The sequence below is a fragment of the Accipiter gentilis genome, chromosome 22 (assembly GCF_929443795.1).
Source record: "Accipiter gentilis chromosome 22, bAccGen1.1, whole genome shotgun sequence".
NCBI lineage: Eukaryota > Metazoa > Chordata > Aves > Accipitriformes > Accipitridae > Astur > Astur gentilis.
This window is the reverse complement of record NC_064901.1, coordinates 3,307,901-3,329,453: the sequence shown is the minus strand read 5'-3', so window position 1 is coordinate 3,329,453 and position 21,553 is coordinate 3,307,901. Positions and strand designations below refer to the sequence as shown.

General features: G+C 43.9%; 1 protein-coding gene across 13 annotated transcripts in view; it reads left to right on the top strand.

The window, feature by feature from the left end:
• TTLL5 (tubulin tyrosine ligase like 5) overlaps window positions 1–21,553 on the top strand; it is a 154,531-nt gene that overhangs the window by 8,738 nt on the left and 124,240 nt on the right. For 11 of the 13 annotated variants that reach the window (XR_007509139.1, XR_007509138.1, XR_007509137.1 and 8 more), the window contains exons 4-9: window positions 7,107–7,189; window positions 8,027–8,133; window positions 8,683–8,813; window positions 9,374–9,456; window positions 11,474–11,543; window positions 11,846–11,930. Coding sequence is in view for 8 of the 13 variants with exons in the window: in XM_049825349.1 (XP_049681306.1) it covers window positions 7,107–7,189; window positions 8,027–8,133; window positions 8,683–8,813; window positions 9,374–9,456; window positions 11,474–11,543; window positions 11,846–11,930 (559 nt within the window). In the remaining 5 variants the exon portion in view is untranslated. Of the gene's footprint in view, window positions 1–7,106; window positions 7,190–8,026; window positions 8,134–8,682; window positions 8,814–9,373; window positions 9,457–11,473; window positions 11,544–11,845; window positions 11,931–21,553 lie in introns of those variants that run through there. The other 2 variants (XM_049825352.1, XM_049825356.1) reach the window with 2 other exon arrangements.

The following is a 21,553-nucleotide window of genomic DNA, read 5'->3' as shown; positions in this document are numbered from 1 at the left end:
TAACTCTATCCCAGCTGAAACCAGGACAGTATCCACCCCTTGTTCTATACCATTGACATCATGCTCAGTTCCCATACCTTTAGTTACATCCTGATTAATCATCACCACCTTTCCATCCCTTTGAGACATATGAACAATGAGATATATATATATACACACAGAGATATCATTCCTTTAGTTCATGAGTTATGTTCATAAAACATTTGTTGAGTTCAATTAGTTTCCGACTCTGGGCTCCATCTGTCATACCAGTCTGTCTGGGCAGGAGGAATGGTGCAAAGTCCTCTCAGTCCGTAGAGCAGAATTGGGTTCCAGTGCGGTGTGACGAGCAGCTGACATTTGACGCAGCAGGAGGATGGTGTGCACCGTTGGACTGTTGCATGCTGGAGTCAGTTCTGGTTCCATCACTACTGCGTTTTGCTCAGTTTTATTGTAGTTCTTTCTTGCTTGATCCAAGTGATTCTAACTATAGTACTATGGATATAGCATATAACAATTATAGTAATGATAACATACAGTAGCAGGGTTATATAGCAACTAATATCATACAGTTTAATTCTGGCTATTTTCACCTAAAATCAAATCCCCTTGAGGCATACATCGGACTTCTCCATCTTTTCGCATCACCTACCAAGTGCACCCAGGCCCTTGAGCAAAAGCAATTCCACGAATGGGTTTACCTTTGCCTGAGGAAGGAGTAACCCAGACTGTTTTCCCTAACATATTTTTCATGTGCACTACAGGGACTTTATCCCCTTCTACAGTATGTAAAAATTCTGATTGGGCAGGGCCACTCCGATTGGCAGATCCTCTGGTGTTGACTAACCAGGTGGCTTTTGCTAAGTGTGTATCCCAATGTTTGAAGGTTCCACCCCCCATTGCTCTCAATGTAGTCTTTAACAGTCCATTGTATCGCTCGATTTTCCCGGAGGCTGGTGCATGATAGGGAATATGATACACCCACTCGATGCCATGCTCTTTGGCCCAGGTGTCTATGAGGTTGTTTCGGAAGAGTCCCGTTGTCTGACTCGATTCTTTCTGGGGTGCCATGTTGCCACAAGACCTGCTTCTCAAGGCCCAGGATAGTGTTCCGGGTAGTGGCATGGGGTACAGAATATGTTTCCAGCCATCCAGTGGTTGCTTCCACCATTGTCAGCACATAGCGCTTGTCTTGGCGAGTTTGTGGGAGTGTGATATAGTCAATCTGCCAGGCTTCCCCAAATTTATATTTCAGCCATTGCCTTCCATACCACAGGGGATTTAACTGCTTGGCTTGCTTAATTGCAGCACGTTTCACATTCATGGATGACCTGCGCGATAGTGTCCATGGTCGGGTCCACCCCTCGATCTCGAGCCCATCTATATGTTGCATCTCTTCCCTGATGGCCTGAAGTATCATGGGCCCACCGAGCCATAAATAGCTCATCCTTATGTTGCCAGTCCAGGTCCACCTGAGCCACTTCAATCTTGGCAGCCTGATCCACCTGTTCGTTGTTTCGATGTTCCTCAGTGGCCCAACCCTTGGGTACGTGAGCATCTACATGACGTACTTTTACAGATTCTCTAGCCGGGACGCAATATCTTGCCAGAGTGCGGCAGCCCAAATGGGTTTACCTTTGCGCTGCCAGTTGCTCTGCTTCCATTGCTGTAGCCACCCCCACAGGGCATTTGCCACCATCCATGAGTCAGTATAGAGATAGAGCACTGGCCACTTTTCTCTTTCAGCAATGTCTAATGCTAACTGGGTGGCTTTTACCTCTGCAAACTGACTCGATTCACCTTCTCCTTCAGCAGTATCTGCAACTTGTCGTGTAGGACTCCATACAGCAGCTTTCCACCTTCGATGCTTTCTCACAGTGCGACAGGACCCATCAGTGAACAGGGCATATTGCCTCTCATTTTCTGACAGATTATTATACAGCGGGGCCTCTTCAGCACGTGCCACCTCCTCCTCTGGTGACATCCCAAAATCTTTGCCTTCTGGCCAGTCCGTGATCACTTCTAAAATTCCTGGGTGACTGGGGTTTCCTCTGTGAGCCCGTTGTGTGATCAGTGCGATCCACTTACTCCACGTGGCGTCAGTCGCGTGATGTGTAGAGGAGACCCTCCCTTTGAACATCCAGGCAAGCACTGGCAGTCAGGGTGCTAAGAGGAGCTGTGTCTCAGTACCAACCACTTCTGAGGCGGCTCGAACTCCTTCATACGCTGCCAGTATCTCTTTTTCAGTTGGAGTATAGCGAGCCTCAGATCCTCGATATCCTCGACTCCAAAACCCCAGGGGTCGGCCTTGGGTTTCCCCAGGTGCTTTCTGCCAGAGGCTCCAGGTAGGGCCATTCACCCCAGCTGCAGTGTAGAGCACATTTTTAACATCTTGTTCTGTCTGGACTGGTCCAAGAGCTACGGCATGAACAATCTCCCGTTTAATTTGTTTGAAGGCTTGTTGTTGTTCAGGGCCCCATTTAAAATCATTCTTCTTCCTGGTCACTTGATAGAGAGGGCTTACAATCAAACTGTAATTTGGAATATGCATTCTCCAAAACCCCACGACACCTAAGAAGGCCTGTGTGTCCTTTTTATTAGTTGGGGGAGACATAGCTGCTATTTTGTTAATCACGTCCATTGGGATCTGATGACGTCCATCTTGCCATTTTATTCCCAAAAACTGGTTCTCCTGTGCAGGTCCCTTGACCTTACTCTCTTTTATGGCGAAACCGGCTTTCAGAAGGATTTGGATTATTTTCTTCCCTTTCTCAAAGACTTCTTCTGCTGTGTTGGTCCATACGATGATGTCATCTATGTATTGCAGGTGTTCTGGAGCTTCACCTTTTTCCAGTGCAGTCTGGATTAGTCCATGGCAAATGGTGGGGCTGTGTTTCCACCCCTGGGGCAATCGATTCCAAGTGTACCGGACACCCCTCCAAGTAAAGGCAAATTGTGGACAACACTCTGCTGCCAGAGGGATTGAGAAAAACGCATTAGCAATGTCAATTGTGGCATACCACTTGGCTGCCTTTAACTCTAGCTCGTATTGAAGTTCTAGCATATCTGGAACGGCAGCACTCAACGGTGGGGTAACTTCATTCAGGCCGCTATAGTCAACTGTTAATCTCCGTTCCCCATTAGACTTCCGCACTGGCCATATGGGACTATTAAAGGGTGAGAGAGTTTTGCTGATCACTCCTTGGCTCTCCAGTTGGCGAATCAATTTGTGGACAGGAATCAGAGAGTCTTGGTTGGTGCGATATTGCCGCCGGTGCACCGTCGTGGTAGCAATTGGCACTTGTTGTTCTTCAACCTTCAGCAACCCCACAATCGAGGGGTCTTGAGAGAGACCAGGCAGGGTAGACAACTGTTCAGTGCCCTCCTTCTCCAAGGCAGCTATACCGAAAGCCCATCGATACCCCTTCGGGTCCTTAAAATACCCTCTCTTGAGATAGTCTATGCCAAGGATACACGGAGCCTCTGGACCAGTCACAATGGGGTGTTTCTGCCATTCATTCCCAGTTAGGCTTACTTCAGCTTCCAATACAGTTAACTCTTGAGATCCCCCGTCACACCAGAAATACAAATGGGTTCTGTCCCTTTAAAACTTGATGGCATTAGAGTGCACTGTGCACTGGTGTCTACTAGAGCCTTATACTCCTGTGGGTCTGACGTGCCAGGCCATCGAATCCACACAGTCCAATAGACCCGGTTATCCCTTTCCTCCACCTGGCTGGAGGCAGGGCCCCTCTAATTCTGGTTAGAGTATTCAGTATTCACTTCTCGTAGAATTGGCTCAGAAGTCCCTGCAAGAGGATCAGAAATACAGTCAGCCCTTCTATTCTGTTTGGAAACTGGAGCAGCATTTTTCCTGGTAGAATCCCCTTTTGTGGTGGTTTTTCCTCGCAGTTCACGTACCCGTGCATTTAGGACCGAGGTAGGTTTTCCGTCCCATTTCCTCATGTCCTCTCCCTGATCACATAGGTAAAACCACAGGGCACCTCGCGGTGTGTACCTTCTATATTCTCTCTCTTGGGCAGAAGACCGCTTACTCCTAATAGCTGAGACATTGGTCCTTACAAGTGTGGAGTAGGACATATCCTCTTTGATTTGTTGGACATCCTGGGACAGCTTCTCCACAGCTGAAATACAGGCTTGTAGGGAGGAGGAGAGATTTTCTTCGTATTGGTGCAGTTGGTGAGCCACTTCCTCCACTGTTGGTGCCTCTTCATCCTTCCAGGATATTACTGCCAATGCGTTGGCATAGGACGATGGTGCGCTCCGTGCAAACTTCTGCCACATTGGTCGTGTGCATTGGACTTCGTCTGGATCTTTGGGTAATTGTTGGTTGTCCAGGTCATGATGAATCATCTCTAGCACAGCTAATTCCCTCAGATATTGAATACCTTTTTCCATGGTGGTCCACTTGCTTGATTGACATATAACATCTTCCTTAAAGGGGTATCTTTCCTTCACACTTGACAGGAGTCGCCTCCAGAGGCTGATGGCTTGTGTCCCTCGTCCAATTGCCTTGTCAATGCCACCTTCCCTGGCAAGTGATCCCAGCTGCTTGGCTTCCCTACCTTCTCATTCCAAGCTATTAGCCCCATTGTCCCAGCATCAGAGGAGCCAGGTGATAATATGCTCACCTATACGGCGGCCAAAATCTTTTCGCAAATCTCGAAGTTCACTCAAGGATAGGGACCGGGTTGTTACCTCTGGTTCTGCCTCTTCCTCCGGTTCCCGTGATGACCCTGGTTCACCTTCATCCTTCACTAAGCGAACTGATTTTTTTGTATATTTCCTTTTCTGCACAGGGGCAACTGATACTGGTCCAGGTTGGTCCTCTGGTTCAGTTGCAGTATTGCTCGTCGGGTTCTGGATAACCGCAGTGTCTGTCACCGAGGTTTGGGTAGCAGCAGTGCTCATCAGTGGGGCTGGAGGGACCGAGTGCTTGTTGCCAAGGTTTGGGTAGCTGCTGTGCTCATTGCTGGGGCTGGAGGGGCTGCAGTGCCTGTTGTTGAGGTTTGGGTAGCCCGAGTTCTCGTTGCTGGGGCTGGAGGGGTCATGGTGCCTGTCGCCAAGGTCTGGGTGCCTGCAATGCTCCTTGCCAGGCCTAGAGGGGCCGCAGCGCCCGTTGCCGAGGTTTGGGTGGCCGCGGTGCTCATCGTTTTGTTGTTAGGTCTAGAGACTTTCTCTTCCCCTTGAGGGTACTGAGTAGTGTCGAACAGGGCTCGATAGGCATGGGCCAGGCCCCAGCACGTTGCAGTGATTTGTATCTCTCTGGAGCTGCCGGGGTGACAGCATACCTTTTCCAAATATTTTACTAGTTCTTCTGGATCCTGCACTTGTTCAGGGGTGAATTTCCAAAACATTGGAGGTGCCCACTTTTCTAGGTACTTGCCCATACTACCCCACACACCCTGCCACTCATAATTGTCTAGCCTGGGGGCACATCTCTGGGTGATCTTCTTAAATAGCTGTTTAACCTTAAACGAGAGCTGAACCACATTCAGAAGTATGCTAATTCCTAGCAGTAGGGCTAGGACCGTGCTAGTCCCAACACCCCAGGATTATTCAAATTTTTCAAAATTCTCAAACACCATTGTAACTGGACTGAAGGAGAAAGGAGAGGGGAAGAAAGGTACCCCACCCATAGACTGGTTTTCCATGGAGGAAAGGTAAATGGTATAATTATTAATAGTTTCCCAGAGGTGGCTCCCACCATATGAAGGTGACAATGCTAAGTGCAAATACTGGATTAATCCCACAGCCGATGACTTTATCATACCATAAACCAGTGTTATACCATACATCAAAGCGAAAACCTTAATCCACCTCCCACGGATGATAAGCAGTAAAAGAGGAACTATATACAGCACGCGAGGTGATACATAACAGAGCCTTAAAAGCCAGAGCAACAGCTCTAAGAACACATAAATCAACATAATGAACGCTTGGAACAAATTTGTTTTAACAAGCTCTGGTCAGGTTTGTCGTTATCGCAACCCTTCGTGCCCCACGTTGGGCGCCAAAATGGACTGTCGTGGTTTAACCCCAGCCAGCCAACTAAGCACCACGCAGCCGCTCACTCACTCCCCTCCATCCAGTGGGATGGGGGAGGAAATCGGAAAAAAAAGTAAAACTCCTGGGTTGAGATAAGAACGGTTTAATAGAACAGAAAAGAAGAAACTAATAATGATAATGATAACACTAATAAAATGACAACATTAGTAATAAAAGGATTGGAATGTACAAATGATGTGCAGGGCAATTGCTCACCACCCGCTGGCCGACACCCAGCTAGTCCCCGAGCGGCGATTCCCTGCCCCCCCACTTCCCAGTTCCTAAAGTAGATGGGACGTCCCATGGTATGGAATACACCGTTGGCCAGTTTGGGTCAGGTGCCCTGGCTGTGTCCTGTGCCAACTTCTTGTGCCCTGGCTGGGCATGAGAAGCTGAAAAATCCTTGACTTTAGTCTCAACACTACTGAGCAACAACTGAAAACATCAGTGTTATCAACGTTCTTCACATGCTGAACTCAAAACATAGCACTGTACCAGCTACTAGGAAGACAGTTAACTCTATCCCAGCTGAAACCAGGACATGCGAACAAAAATTCAGTGGTTTGTTTTGGGTTTTCAAGATCTAAGTGATCATATAAGGTAGCCATGTTAATGAGGGGCATATGGCATGATTACTTTTAGCTAAGAGTACTGATATTGAATAGAGAAGAAAGACCTGAAATCATGTTTGGAGTGTTATAAAGCAGTCTATATAAAGAGCTGTTTAAAAAAAAAAATAATCTGGGCATTTGTTAGCGTGTCCTAAGTTTTATTTTGATATGATAGGGTTTAGTGATGCAGCAATATTATATGTAAGGATTGATGTAAGTCAGTTCAGTGCCGTCATTGGAGTTAATGCCCCAAGAGATGGACAGGCACTTCCTACCACCCTTTGCCTGTTACATGTTGCTAGAGTGTGGATGGTCCACTGTGGATTAAGTGCAGCTGTACTGTATTGAGTCCTATAGTGCTTTTCTCTCTTCTTTGGTAGCATAGGAAACTTAGAAGGATAAACCAAGGTGAAGACTCTAATATCGTGTCTCTTCCCTTCTTAACAGAGCGCTACCACTTGTCCTATAAGATTGTGCGAACAGACAGCCGTCTGGTTCGAAGCATTCTGACGGCCCATGGATTCCATGAAGTGAGTGCAATGAACTTCTGATCTGATTATGTGCTGGGCTGGGAGGTGGTGATGATGATGATTATGTTTTTGGGATTTTTTGTATTTTGTTTTGTGGTTTGTGGTGTGGTTTTTGTTTTGTTTTGGTTTTTTTTTCCACTCTGCAGGGTTAGAACCAAAAAGTTGCTGTGGACCCCCTTGAGGTTTTTTTTGCATACTCTGCCAGTTAGACAGGAAATATGTCACGGTTTTGGTCTCTGAGGAGTACCCTTTAGACCTAAGGCTGCAAAATTGGGGAAAAAGGGTCTGTGCTGAAGTTGGGTCATGTGTTTTTTCTCTTCTTGCTTTTAAAGCGTCATCTCACACCCTTGGGAAGATCTAAATGATTTAATCTCTCAGCCTTTTCAAGCTCATAGAAGCATTGAAGTAGTGTTTCATGTTTCTCTTCTAGCACTTGTCTTGCTCTGAGGAATGTCCTATATGCAGCTAATGACAGTTTGAGAGAGGTGTGTGTATGGTGGATTTTCTTGTGAATAACACCAAGTTCAGGAATTGGTCTCACAAGTTTCCTGAAGAAATCTAAAATGCTTTACAAGTTGGGTTTAAACAGTCTATAAAAAAGAACAAAACCACAAGTTTCTTTAGAGAAGTATGACATGGTTATTTCCCAGCAGTACTGTACAGTAGCTTAGGACAGGAATCTGGCTAGAGTTGCCCTAATATTAGAGATGGATAGAGGAGATTGTCTTAAACTAGAATTGCTTTGGTCTCATAGACATAAGGTCTATAGGACCAGTGATGGTGCTTTTCATTAGTTCTATGTTTTTATGTGTGTGGTGTTTTTATGTTGCGTTCTAGGTGCACCCTAATAGCAGCAATTATAATCTCATGTGGACAGGATCACACTTGAAGCCCTACTTGTTGCGTTCCCTTACAGATATTCAGAAAGTCAATCATTTCCCTAGGTAAGGCCTTGATATCATGTTTTGCTGAACATTTTTGTGATGGTTTTCAAAAATCTGAATGTATATAGCTCTAAAAAAAATAGAATATACGTGATTCTATGAAGTCCCAACAGACTGGGCCTGTGCCACAGGCTGTCTTCATTCTAAAGGGTCTTTGAGAAGATAGTTTGTGACTTGAAGTGCTTGTCTGTAACCCAGATACTGGATTTTTAATTTTTTTTTTCTTATTTGGTGGTATAAGTAAAGTATTTGGGGCTTTGAGATCTTAGTTACAGACATAGTCATATGTCATCTGCTAAAGTTTATAAACAATGTTATAACAGTTTGCTGTGCTTCAGTCTGTCTTGGGAATTGCAGGAGATGCTACAGATGAGGATGGATATTAATATGGCCATAGGACAGAGACAGTAAAACTGAAGAGTAGTTGCAGGTTAGGGTTTAGACATCTGCCAGGGCTAGAGATGCTTTAGTAACTAGGGTGAAGGGTTGCTGTAATGTGGTCTTTTTGTGGGGAAAAAATAGATACAGCATCTTGTTTTGGGACTTCAGGTCATATGAACTCACACGGAAGGACAGACTATACAAGAACGTCAGTCGTATGCAGCTGGCCCATGGATTCAAGACATTCCATATCTTACCTCAGACCTTTATCCTGCCAACAGAGTACCAGGACTTCTGCAGTAAGTGAATGGCTGATGATGCCCAACCTGAAGCAATATAACTGGGTAGGGGGAAGGGAATTACTTCTAATATCCCAGCCTGTTGATCATGCCAGTGGTTGAGGCAGCAAAATTAGAGGAAGCGGGAAAGACAGTGGAAAAGGCCCACGTGATTTCTTTATGTAATTTCTACTCTGCTGTGTACTCCATGCCTGCGTAAGTCCCCAAGAAGCTGATGTGGCTTAAGGCTTAAGAATTGAGGGTTTTTTTGTGCACATTATTGTTGATGATCAACTCCGCAATATCCCTGACTAATATCCGGGAGTACTGAAGACAGAAGTGTCAAAAGGAGGCATAGTGCAGAGAAATGAATCTACCGGAGCGGCAGGAGGGGCTTCAGGAGGGGCTGTAATAATTGCAGTGAGTCCCAAGGGGTAAAATAGTACATCAAAAAAGTAGACTTTGATCTCCTCATGGAGTTCTCTAAAGCTTTTACTGTGGGCAACATTCTTGATTCTTGCTCCTCTGTAAATAAGCAAAATGGAAGATCTTTCAGACTTGTGCTGTTTTCTTTTAACCAGATACCTATTCTAAGGACAGAGGGCCATGGATAGTGAAGCCCGTGGCCTCTTCCAGGGGTCGAGGTGTCTACCTGATAAACAATGTAAGTGTTCAGCAAAAGGACTGGTCTTCCATAACACTGCAAAACTATGCCAGCTTCTGGGCACAGGGCGTGGAAACTTCTAACCAGACACTGGCCCTGCTCTGGATTTCAACCATACATTGGTGAGCAGTTCAACAGTCCTGAGCAGCTGTCAAAGCCTGCCCAGGCATATGCTGCGTAACCAAAAGCAATCTATTTCTTCGTATGCTCTGCTTATCTTGCAACCTACTTTCAAGTCTTAGCTTATTAGGAGCAAGTTCATGCTCCCTGAGACGGTTTGGGAAGCTGTGCTGCTTCACTGTCTCCTTGTGGCTGACAGTAGGCTGGCCTTGGGAGGATTCCCAGAACTCTCCTTAGTTGTTTCCTTGTGCAATCTAAACAGTTCTCAAACAGCCCCTCTGTCTCCCTCTTCCCCCTGGAAAAGACCAATTAAAATGAAACTTTACGTGATACAGTAAGATCAATCTTAGAACTGTGTTATCTAAATGCTAGTGTGCCCATACTGAGGTGTAATGGGGATGGTTCTTTGAATTCAGTGAGCTGGTTATAGTGTCTTTTGCCCTTTTTGGGCTTTGCAGGGAGTTAGATTGTCATAGGTAACAAATACATCTGGGCAGGAGCCAAACATATGAGGGGATTCCAATAAATATTCTCAGCAGCACAACTGAACTGGTGAGTCATTTTGTTTTCACTCACTCAAACCCCTTTAGCCTCCCCCGCACTGAAGGGGTCATGCTGCCTCATCTGCTCTCTACTTGGATCATTTCCCATAAAATAAGGGAGCAATTCGCCAAGTTTATGAGGTAAGTATTTCCAGAGCTGCACTCAGCTTTTTTCTTTGCTTGAAAGAGAGGAACGAGCTCAGGCTTATATGGCAGTTGGCCCTGAAATGGGGAGAAGACCCTTCTGGGACCAATCTCCCTTTGTGTATATCTGTTCCAGAAACACTTCAGCTAGTTTGGCCCAAAGACTTCAGTTTCCTTCAGTCTGATGCCATTAAGGGAATGTTTTCTAGAATCTCATCACAAAAATGTTTAAAAACAACAATAAAAAACCCTCCAACAAAACAACAAACCTTTGAATTTCTCTGATTCATAATAAAACAGGCTATCACTTCTGTGTGATGTGCTGAGGGAAGTTGAGCTTGTTCCCTCACATTGTATATGTGCACTCTATATGCCTAGGCTTCCTGTTCATGGTGCTGGTGCTGTGGCTGAATACATGCAAAATTGAATAAAGCAGGATGATGGGGTTCTCTTGGCTCTTTAGCAAACTGAAGGCAAGAACATATTTTGCAAGAAACTGTATGAGTAGTTAAAACTGGTTACGAGAGAGGGTCGCATACAACAAAAAGTACAAGCTCTTTCAACAGATCATGTGACTTTGCAATCTGTATTTGTCATGAATACAGCTTTCTCTTCTGAGCTATGAGTGTAGTGTCTTCCTGGTACAGTAGCCCCGGCTGTGAACTGAACCTCGGTAGAAGGTATTTACTCATGTAGGCAAGAAGGTTGGATACCAGCCCAGGATCTAGCTATAAAGATCACAAGTTGAGGAGTAATTTTCTTCACTTGTGACTTCCTCACCAACTGTAGTTACATGCTCCTGCCAGTGTTTTTTAAACCCCTCTTCCGTGTGTTTGGTTAAATGCTTGAGAAGCAAACAGAAGGACAGTCACTTCTTAGATGTGTGTTTTTCCTGTTTTTTTCATTGCCATGTGGCTGTTAAATCTGTATTCTACTCTAAGGAGCACTTAACTGGAAGATTCAATGGGCAGGTTTTTTGGCAATGTAATCATTCCCAGGCTTCTGGTTAGGATCTAATTACATTAGGTATGTTGTGACTGATAGTGGTGTTTTTTCCTTTTGTTTTTGTTTCCTCCCTTCCCAGACATAGCTGTTGGTACAGAGTGGCTTTAGGAGGGAAAGGCTGGAAAAAATGGTGGGTTTGATCTAGTCATCTTCTTATTCCTTAAGCCTCCTGTTTTTTCACTGTTGGATTCTCTGTTCTTCTGTAGCCAAACCAGATTGTCCTGGAAGACAACATCCTGGTTTCTCGTTACATCAGCAACCCCCTGCTCATAGATGGTGAGTGTGCTTAGGAATTGCTTTTCTCTCTTTCCCCAACCCCACACCTGAGGATCTCTGCAATCTTTGCAGGAATTTACTTGGATGATTGAGTGGTCTATCTTCCTCTAGTACTGGAAAAATGTATCTAGAAAATCTCTTAAAATCTGGAAGCCTGGAAGCTTTTCAACTGGAAAAGCTTCAGGCACCTATGTCAGCAGCAAATAATGGTTTATTGCTCTCAGGGTGTGTTGAAATTCCTCAACTGGATATGATGTCTGAAAGATATTTGCGGTCACTGACTCTTGACAACTGTATTTCAGATTTCAAATTTGATGTACGCCTCTATGTTTTGGTTACATCCTATGATCCACTTGTCATCTATCTCTACGAGGAAGGATTGGCCAGGTAGGGGAGGTTTCTTCTTTCTCAGTGTACATGCACTTGATGATTCGGAGATGTCTTGGCTCACCTCTGTATTCCTGATGCAATAGTGAACGAGGGAAGTGCCAGTTAGAGAGTTCTGCAGAGTTTAAATATATGATACTTCACCATGCTGTGTCCCATCAGTTTTCTTTATATAGGTTATAGGATCTTTAGTGAGGGACTTTGTTACATATATAATAAATAAAGCAAGTTTTCAACTCTGAAGGGTTGAATGGCCACATACACCATCATTGGCATGTTCATTCTTAAGGTTGGGTTCTTCTTGAAATCTCTTTGGACTCTTGGTGCCTTTGTGCCCCTTCTCCATCTTCCAAGGTGAAGGAAATCTAAACTTTCTCAATTTCTGTTTAGTCCTAAAGACAAAAGCAGTTGGAGACCTGTTGTTGGCTGTATTGGTCTTTGTTTTAATACCTTCAACTGCTCTTCTAAATTTTAGGTCAGTATTTGTATTTTCTACAGTATTGAGTAAGTGGGTTTAGACTAGTTCACTGTTCTTACCCTGCAAGATATCTGTTTCCTTTTGCACGTAAGTCATGAAAGATAGTTAAGATTCCCAGGAAGAACACTTACCTATCAAATTCCTGTTTCTTTTCATCACAGAAGTTTAGCTAAATACCCATCTATAGTAACTAATAAATTTGAAATAATCACCCCTCTGAATTTCCAACAGACCAGAAACTTGACTACAGTGGTGTTGGAGAAGAACACATCACAGGACTGTCTTCTGCAACAGTTTTAAGCAGTGCTGAGTCTGTCTTATAGGCACATCTGGTGTACCCAGAAAGAATCTCTCTAGGGTTCAAGCCTGCATGGCTCTGATTTAGGCAGATACTGTGTCCAACTTGCCTTTATCCAATGCAGATACTGAATCAAAAAGGATATATTAATAATTATCCCACAAGAAATATCTTTAAATTGATGAACAGATCCCCTTCAGGTGTGTTGTGATGTACCTCTTCCTGCAAATATAATGTGAACACACTGTTTCCCTAAAAGGAGGCAGGAAGGGGTAGCGCATCTTGGTTGGTGGAAAACTTGACAACTATATTCACTGTAGAAAAGGAGCCTTAAACACGCCTGGCATGCAAGACTTTTCTCTTGGGAATCAGCAATTAAGTTGTTGGTTGCTAATATTGCATGTTATTGGAAAGTGAAGAGGGAAACAAAATCATCGATTGTGAATGAGTAGATTGCTAGGATGTTCTGAAAATGGGCAGTGCATAGCAGGCCTGCAGAATAGGATTTGTAGTTCTGCTGATCTTGTTGTAACAAAGTTTACTTCTGCAAAAATCCATCAGTGTAAGAGACAAGTGTTCTACTCTGTTTGGGGACAAGTGTGCCAATTCCATGATAGATAGCTTTTTTTATCTCTAACAGTAGAGTAACATGTTTTTCGTGAGGGGGGGAAGTGTGTGTAGGCACGTGTATGCTTTTTGTTCATGTTGGGTTTTTTTTGTTTTGTTTTTGTTTTAACACTTCTAGTCATATCAGAGGTCTAGGGAAGGAAATGAGGAAGGAAACAAGTGTATTCTTTTGACTGAAATATACTGATCAGACAGTTCTAGTGAATCCCTTAAGATAGAATCATCAAATTATTTAGGTGGGAAGGGAAGTCTGGAGATTTTTAGTTCAACCTCATTCTCAAGATTAGACCTTCTTCACAGTTTGGGCAGGTGCTCTATGGACTTATACCATAAAGTTTTGAGTATCTTCCAAGAATGGAGATTCCATAGTCCGTTGTCTGACCATTCTCACTGTGAATGTGTGCGTGTTTTTTATATCTAATCAAAATTTCCCTTGTTGCATTTTCACTGTTGCCTCTTGTCCTTCTGCTATGCACCTTAGAGAAGAGTCTGGCTCTGTCTTTATAGCCATGCATTAAGGAGTTGAACACAGCAGTTAGATCTATTCTTAGCCTTATCTGCAGGCTAAATAATCCTTTTCTTCTCAGCTTCTCCTTGTACATCATGTTTTTCAGCCCATTTTAATAGCTCTCTGCCAGACTTGCACCACTTAGTCAATACTTCTACTTGTACTGGGGGACTCCTAACTGGACATGGTGTTCCAGGTGTGTGTCCAGTACTTGCTAAGCAGTCACAAGTAAGAGGTACTAATCAGTTCCCTCAACCTACTGGCTACACTTTTGTTGATACAGTCCAGCATGTAGTTAGCCTTCATTGTTGCAAAGGCAAACTGCTAATTCATGTTCAGCTTGTAGTCCACCAGGACTGTTTGTCTGTTCTGCAAAGCTGCTTTCTATCCACCCAGCCTGTACTGTTGAACAGGGCTATTCCTCCCAGGTGCAAGACTTTTGCATTTGCTTTTGCTAAAGTTCATAAGGGTTCTGTTAGCCCATTCCTCTAGCTTTACAGGGGCTGTTTGGGTGCTCAGGTCTTGAGCCATGCCATCCATTGCTCTCCTTTTGTCCCCAGAACCATTCATGTCATCCTAGAAGGCAATCAGGAGGCCTCAGATGTGATTTGCTCTTGGAAAATTTGTGCTTGCTGTTCCCAATAATTGTTTTATCCTTCATGTGCCTGAAAATACCTTCCTGGAAGATAATAGTCCAGGAGTACCTACTGGTAGCAAGACTGTAGATCACCTGGGCTATGCTAGGTAAAAGGTCTCTTGAAAGAATGATCTGATTTCTTTGAGTTTGTGAGCCAGTGTTCCTACTTGATAACCTGGATTCTGGCTGGCTGAATTTCTTTGTTTTTTTGGCATTTAGGATATTCACCTCTAGAGCTTGAAACAGTGTTGTAGTCAACCCTGAGCAAATAACTTAAGTTTTCTTTCTGGGTATCCATCTAGAAGCATCAGTCTCAACAATTCTGGACTCTCCATGTTGGTAAGATCCCACGTGGCAGTAATACTTGCAAATCACTTTTTAGTGTTCTAAAGTCCTGTGTTTAGATTCCATTTGTTTAAACTATAATCAAACCTAGAGCGCATGGTGTCCACATACATGACCAATGGAACATATATGTACAGGACACCACAGTATTACTAATGGTAGTTATCCTTTCCTTCAAATTGCATCCCACCTTACAGCTCTCTGTGAGAGGTAGCTAGTATATGGAGGCTAACTGTGGCACTAGGTATCTTAATACTGCTCTGCAATACAGTCAGCTGTACCAGTACAACTGTGGGGCTGGTGTAGAGGGAATAATGAGATGTTATCTCTGGCCCAAGGACAGTCCTGAGTCTGGAGGGTAACTCAGTTCAACTGTCCACTGAGCAATTTCAGCTGTAGTGTCAGCTATGGCTGAAGACTTGTAGTAAGACTTGTAGTTGAATGCTTTCACATGATAGGTATAAATTTATTGCAACCAGTATCTTTAATTACTCTTAAACTTTTCACTTCTATGGCTGTAGAGTTTGTAAATTTGTGCAGCAAGTGCTGGCAAGCTGTCTTTGGAGGACAACACTCAAGCGTGAGCAGAGGTTGACAGAAAACTCACGGTAGGCTGTTCTGTGTGGCCTCCAGATGGCACTAGTGGTCTTTAACTCTAGTGATTTGGCTTTTTTCCACACCCTGGATTTGCAAATTCAGTTGGTAAGAGGTAAGGAACCTGGAGCTACTGGATTCTGGCTTCCTATTTAGCTTTTTTGCCTTCCATTTAACAGTGTGAGTTAAGTGCTGGGAGAGACCCTTTTATTGCCTCACACAGTTTAAAGCAGGGACAAAACTTTTAGCTGTGTGGGGAGGGAGGAATGCTTTAACCTTTTGGGAGTAGACGCTGGTTTTTACTCTTTACTTAAGAAAAAACCCCAACACTGCTTAAGAGTGGAAGCAATTTGTAGCAGAGAACTGGTAGGTAAGATCAGGGCCTGGAATCAAATCTGGCATTGAAGCAATCTAAGGGGAAACCCACCAACAGAACAAAGGAATCTCATTTCAGGACCTCTGCTAGTGCTTGTGGTGTGCTGTGGTGACTTCCATGTTTTGAGTTTGCTTTCTGAAGGTAGGTAGTCTCTGAAGTGTAGTCAGGGTGACCTCTTCTGGGTTGTTCTCTTAATTTTCTTTTCCCATTTTCTTTAGCTGAAAGGTAATGTTCACCTCTAGTGTAATGCTTTGCGTATTCTAAGTAGAAGAGGAATCTGACTGTTTCATAAAGTTGGTGACTTCTACCAGAAAAGGAATGCTATCAGAAAACCATAAGATGTAATGATGTTTAAAAGGAACAAACTTGATATAATACACATTCGTGATGTTTGACTAGATACTTCCTTAGGTCTGGTTTCTCTTGGCAGAGCTAGACTTGTCATGCTATGATCTAGAGTGGAATTTGAGGCTTCAATGCTGAGGAGAAGAAAGGGATTATTGATCCAGCATGTGTAACTTGTGTTTCACTTTCCATGTGGAAGAGTGAAGAAAAAGTTTCCTTTGAAGGAGATGTGAAGAGTATGTACCCGGACATGTGTTACAAAGCCTTCAGCTATTGTTGCTTGATTTGTGCTGGATGTATGGAATAACTGTTTGGTTTGCCCTGGCATTTTTTCAATGGGATTTTCCAGGAAGATATTGACATCAAAGCCTTTCTTTTGTTTATCCCCTAAAAGAATACTGAGTAGAACTTAGGAACTGCTGATGTTGAGTTGGTTGCTTTTGTAGCTATTTCCACCCCACTCCCCATGGAATAAGCTGTATTTAGTATGGACAGAGCCTTAGGTCATCAGAGTCAGGTGTCAGACTTCTGGAGGGTTACTAAGAATGGTATTAGTGAATGTGCTCTAGGTTTTCATCTTTCATTACAATACTACTTTTCTGGTCTTGCCTCCCTCAAACTGTCAAACCTCCTCTTGCATATTTTGGGCCTGGTCCACCTCTAGAAGGAATGCTGCCAATAGATTCATTTAGGGATACTCAGTGATCTGTTTGGAGGGCATGGGGTGTTTTTTTTCTCTTTTTTGAAGCTTGAAAAAAGACTGAAGCTGTGCTTAAGGCATAAAGCAGCACTGGGTGACTTAAGATCCTTGTCTGTTAAATTGAAAAATGTGGTGTCGAACACTTTACTAGTACATATTTTAAAAAAAAGTAGACAAAGCATGCTGCCATACATCTGTTAAATTGGCAGATATTTAGTAACTTGGTGCTGGAAAGGACAGTTATCATCTAGATTGGCCATCTGTGATTCACAGCCTGGAGAACTGTAGCTGGGACCTTTGCATCAAAGGTATAGGTTTGGAGAATGAGATGGTCTTGGCAAGCTTGGTCCAGGTTTGCCTGAGGGTGTAACTCTGTCATCTAATTTTATGTTAAAAATCTAGGTAGTTTTATTTATCTGAGACTTCCAAAATCTGTGATGGAATATATTTATTGGCATACCTTTTATATCCTATGACATGTATGTATGAATAAGAGGGTCACTGTTAATAAACTACAGTCTTAATTACAAACTTTGACATGCTTTTGAAGGTGACTCACCAAGCCTAGTTATGTGGAAGTCCCAAGGCTGGTCTTAGAGCCAACCGTTGAATTGGTGGATTATGCTGGTTTTTGGAGGGGCATCCACGCAAGGAGAAAGTAACAAGCCTGACTTGTGTCTGAAGTACAGCTGAAGAGGACATGAGGCCAGGAGTAGCTTGTGCTGTTTGTGAGCCTTCCCCATTTTGCCAGCTATGGATGCCTGTCATTCTCCTGTCTGACTTTCCCTCCTTCTATGTACCTCCTTGTGGGACAGAAAGTAGCCTGGTGGGCCTGTCTTGCTTGGTGCCTGCAGACTTGACACATGGTGTGGGAAATTCATAGTGAAATGGCTCCTTGTTTTAGGGAGACTTCTCCACAGCCTTTTTTGCCTAAACTACCAGGTTTAGGCAGCCTTCTTTCTGACCCTGAATGGCTGCAACGGTCCTAGCCCAGCAGGAACTTCTTAGTCAGATTTACACTGAATTTGAAAAATAGATTAAAAAAAAGAAAAAAAAAAAAGGCAAAACTGAGCTGAAAAGCAAATGTTCTTGCAAAGGGCCCAAGGAGCAGCAGCTGGGGGAGACTTTCCAGAGGGACATGAGAGTTCCCGTAATGGCGGGGTAGGCAGCTGGACTTCACAGCAGCTGCCGCTGGCTGCCATGCTGCCGCCTAAGCTCACCCCTGCTTCAGCCTTTCAGTGCCCCCTCCTTCGGTAGCCTGGCTTCCTAGTTAGCACTGGCTCCACTGGGATATTTACCTTTTCTGTGCTGGATTCCTGTGGTTTCCAAAGAATTCAGGTGCTCCCTTCGAGCCAAGGAATTCACATTACCTCACAGGCTGCACTTAGGCCAGAGCCGGCTGGCTTGGCCACAGCAGCCCCGTCCTCCTTGCAGTAACCTCTCCACTTCTGCATGGGCATCTGGGATCAGACTACAACCACTTCAGTAGACATCGCCTCACACAGAAGTTGTGGAGCAGTGTTTTTCACTAGATGTCCCCACTGGACTTTGGACCAGTGGATTCTGCGTCAAGCCAGGAGACTTTCTGCTGCTTCCTTGCTTTTTAATTAAGACAAGCAGGGTTTGAATCACTGATCTACCTGTCTCGATATGTCTTTTCATAGAAATTTAGTGCTTATACAGACACCTGCTACCTGATTTTAGACTATGTGTTTTTTACTTGGAATTTTCTTCTGTAAAATGGGGTAGTTGGGCCTCAGGCTGCTACTGTTTGAGAGTTGCAAGCAAGCCTACTGTATATATTTTTATATATATGTAATATAAATATTTTTTATATTTTTTACTATATATATTTAAGTCATGGCCTAGTGATACTGTTTGTTAAATCTGGTTCCCATGGCAGGTAGCTAGACACTTGTGAGTGGTATGGGCTGCGGCCCTTAGTTAGGGTCCTTGTCCAAGGGTTTAATTTTGAACAACCTACTCTTGTTGAACTTCATCAAAACTGCTCTTTTGGATGAAAGAGTTGTTTAAAAAAAGGAGTAGAAAAATGGCTTCTTGAGCAATATTTGTATATCTTGCGATGATGTAGTTACAATATTGACATAGCATATCACCATTCTCCAATAAAAAGAAGTGTGTCTTGCTAGCTTCAGCAACCTATCTTCTTGATGGCGTATTTTAGGAAATTCTGAAGGAAAGGTAGCTAAATATTAACTAGCAAATTCATTTTTGATCTTTTCTATAGACCTGTCCTCATCTTTCATGTTCCTCAAATTACTTCCCTGGCCCCATCCTTTGAGTCTGTCTTTGGGTAGCAGAGGGTGGTCTACCCAGGCATAGTGGGTCTCTGGGTATAACTACATGACCCTACTGTTGAGCTTGACAGGGTCAGCGTACTAAAGAAATGGAGAGGCTAGGCAACTCTTGGTGACAATCTGCACAATGAGAAACCAGAGAATGTGAGAGACAGAAGAGGTTCACTGAATCACAGAGTGGCTGAGGTTGGAGGGGACCTCTGGAGGTCATCTGGTTCAACCCCCCTGCTCAAGCAGGGCCACTTAGAGCCAGTTGCCCAGGACCATGTCCAGATGACTTTTGAGTATCTCCAAGGAGGGAGACTTTACAACTTCTCTGGGCAACCTGTGCCAATGCTAGGTTACCTTCATGGTGTTTCCTTATGCTCCGTAGGTTCAAAATCCTGTTAATGGCAGTTGAAATCTTGCAAATTTGTTGTGAAAAGATGAAAAAGGAAAATAAGTCTTTTTTTTCCTGTCCCCCCCCAGACATCTGATAAAACTGCTCCTGGATCTTGTTCCTGAATGTAGAACCGTTTGAATAATTTTATCCAGCTTTGGTTAGAGAAACTCTGCCATCATATGTCACCAAAACTTTTTATGTTTAGTAATTCCCTTACAAGCTTTGGCTCCTGTTCATATTCAGTTGTTAACTGATGTATCAGGTGCATGCTGTGGAAAATGTTCATGTTGGAGACAGGGGGATTGTGATGGTCTCTAGACATCTGTTTTCTGACCTGCACTGCAAGGGAACTGGGTCCCAGATGGCATTTTGGAGTCTGGACCTTAATAGTGTTAAAAATGGAAATATCTGTAGTTCTCATCTACCAGTTGTAGTCCTTTGAACAATTCCCATAGGGTGTCTTGTTTCTTTTCATCCTGATTTTAACAGCAGTTCATAAAGAGAATTGAATGGTGCAAACAACTTTCTATGTGGCTTTAGTTCCCTAAACAAAGTGGCAGCTAATAGACTAAGAGGGAAGCCAAAGTCTAATGCATGGACAGGGGAGGGGAGAGGGACTGAGAAAGTGACTCCAAGCATAAAATGTGAGGAGCGTGCTTACAGAAAGACTACACTGGTTATTTCCAGGACATGTAGTCAGGAACTCCGTCTGCAGTCATGGAAAAGACTATCAAAATGTGTGCTTTTTCTGTAGCACTTGTTTGAGAGAAAAGGGATTAACTATTCTTTCCTTCTTCTACTCCAGGGTCTTTTCTCTTCTCCTCCTCCTTTCCTAGGCCCTGGCTAGGTGTCTCAAATAAGCATTCCAGAGCTGCCAAGTTTCATGCAAAACCATGTAACTTCTTACATAAATATTTAATGATCCAGTTCATGTATTTCCAAAATGACTTGCATATGACAAACCTTCCCTTGTGGTCAATTCATTTCCTGCAGTAATGCTGGGGATAAGGCAAAGAGCAGTGTACAACCCCGCAGGTAGTGTCCTGCCTGAATGCATGACAATAAAACGGTAGGTTGTTTGGGATAAGGTAGTGTAGGGGTGTGGGTTAGGGGGCAATCAAAGTTTGGTGTGGTGTGGTGGATTTGGGAATTTCTAGAGGTAAGTGTGGGCTCTGTGACATGTTTTGTAGATTGCTGGGTCAACAGGGAAAAGTGCTGCATGCCACTTGTGGAGTAAGTGGCCTGTTGAAGGTGGAGCTTAAGCTTGCTTATTAGGCTTATAGTGAACTCTTACAGGATGGGGAGGGAGGGCAGTCATCTGTCAGTATCTGAATGCCACAGGTGATTTTTAACAGGGGAAGCCTGAAGCCTGACAGGGAGGCAGAGAGCTGGGATGCCTCTAGGTGATGTACTGTTAGTCTGGAGGTTGAGAGTACTTCTGGAGTCTGAAGGAATTAGTAAGGCTTCTCCCTTGATTTTTCTGTTCCTGCTGCCTAGGCCACCTGCTGCCACTACTGCCACCCTACTGCTCGATTTTGACTGCTCTTTCCCCCTCTCTAATCCAAGAGAAAGTGCAGCCAGAGGGAAAGTAAATGTGCTGTTGTTGAAGGTGAGCGAGGTAGCAGTGTGTAGTTGTTGGTAAAGGGAACTAGTTGTTGCTTTTATCTGAGCTGGTGTGTGCCTGTGTGACTTGACTGTGACCAGCTGAGGCATGGGCAGGTCTGTCAGAATAATTGAATGTATGAGTGTCACTTCTCTAAGTTTCTAATTCCTAAGTGAAGGGCATCTGCTCTGTCCTGCTGAGGAAAAGAGAAGCTGCAGTGAAAGGGAGGGAGGCTGCCAGGGCTGTTCACAATGATTGCTGCTACTTCTGCCTGGGAGGCTATATTGCTGACAGCAGTTTGTGTGGAAACTGAATAGTGCACAGTCAACCTTGGTTTAACCTTTCCGATTTCTAGCTCTAGTTTTGGGGTAGAAGCTCTCCCACAATAGAGACTTTTGGAATCTAATCTGTT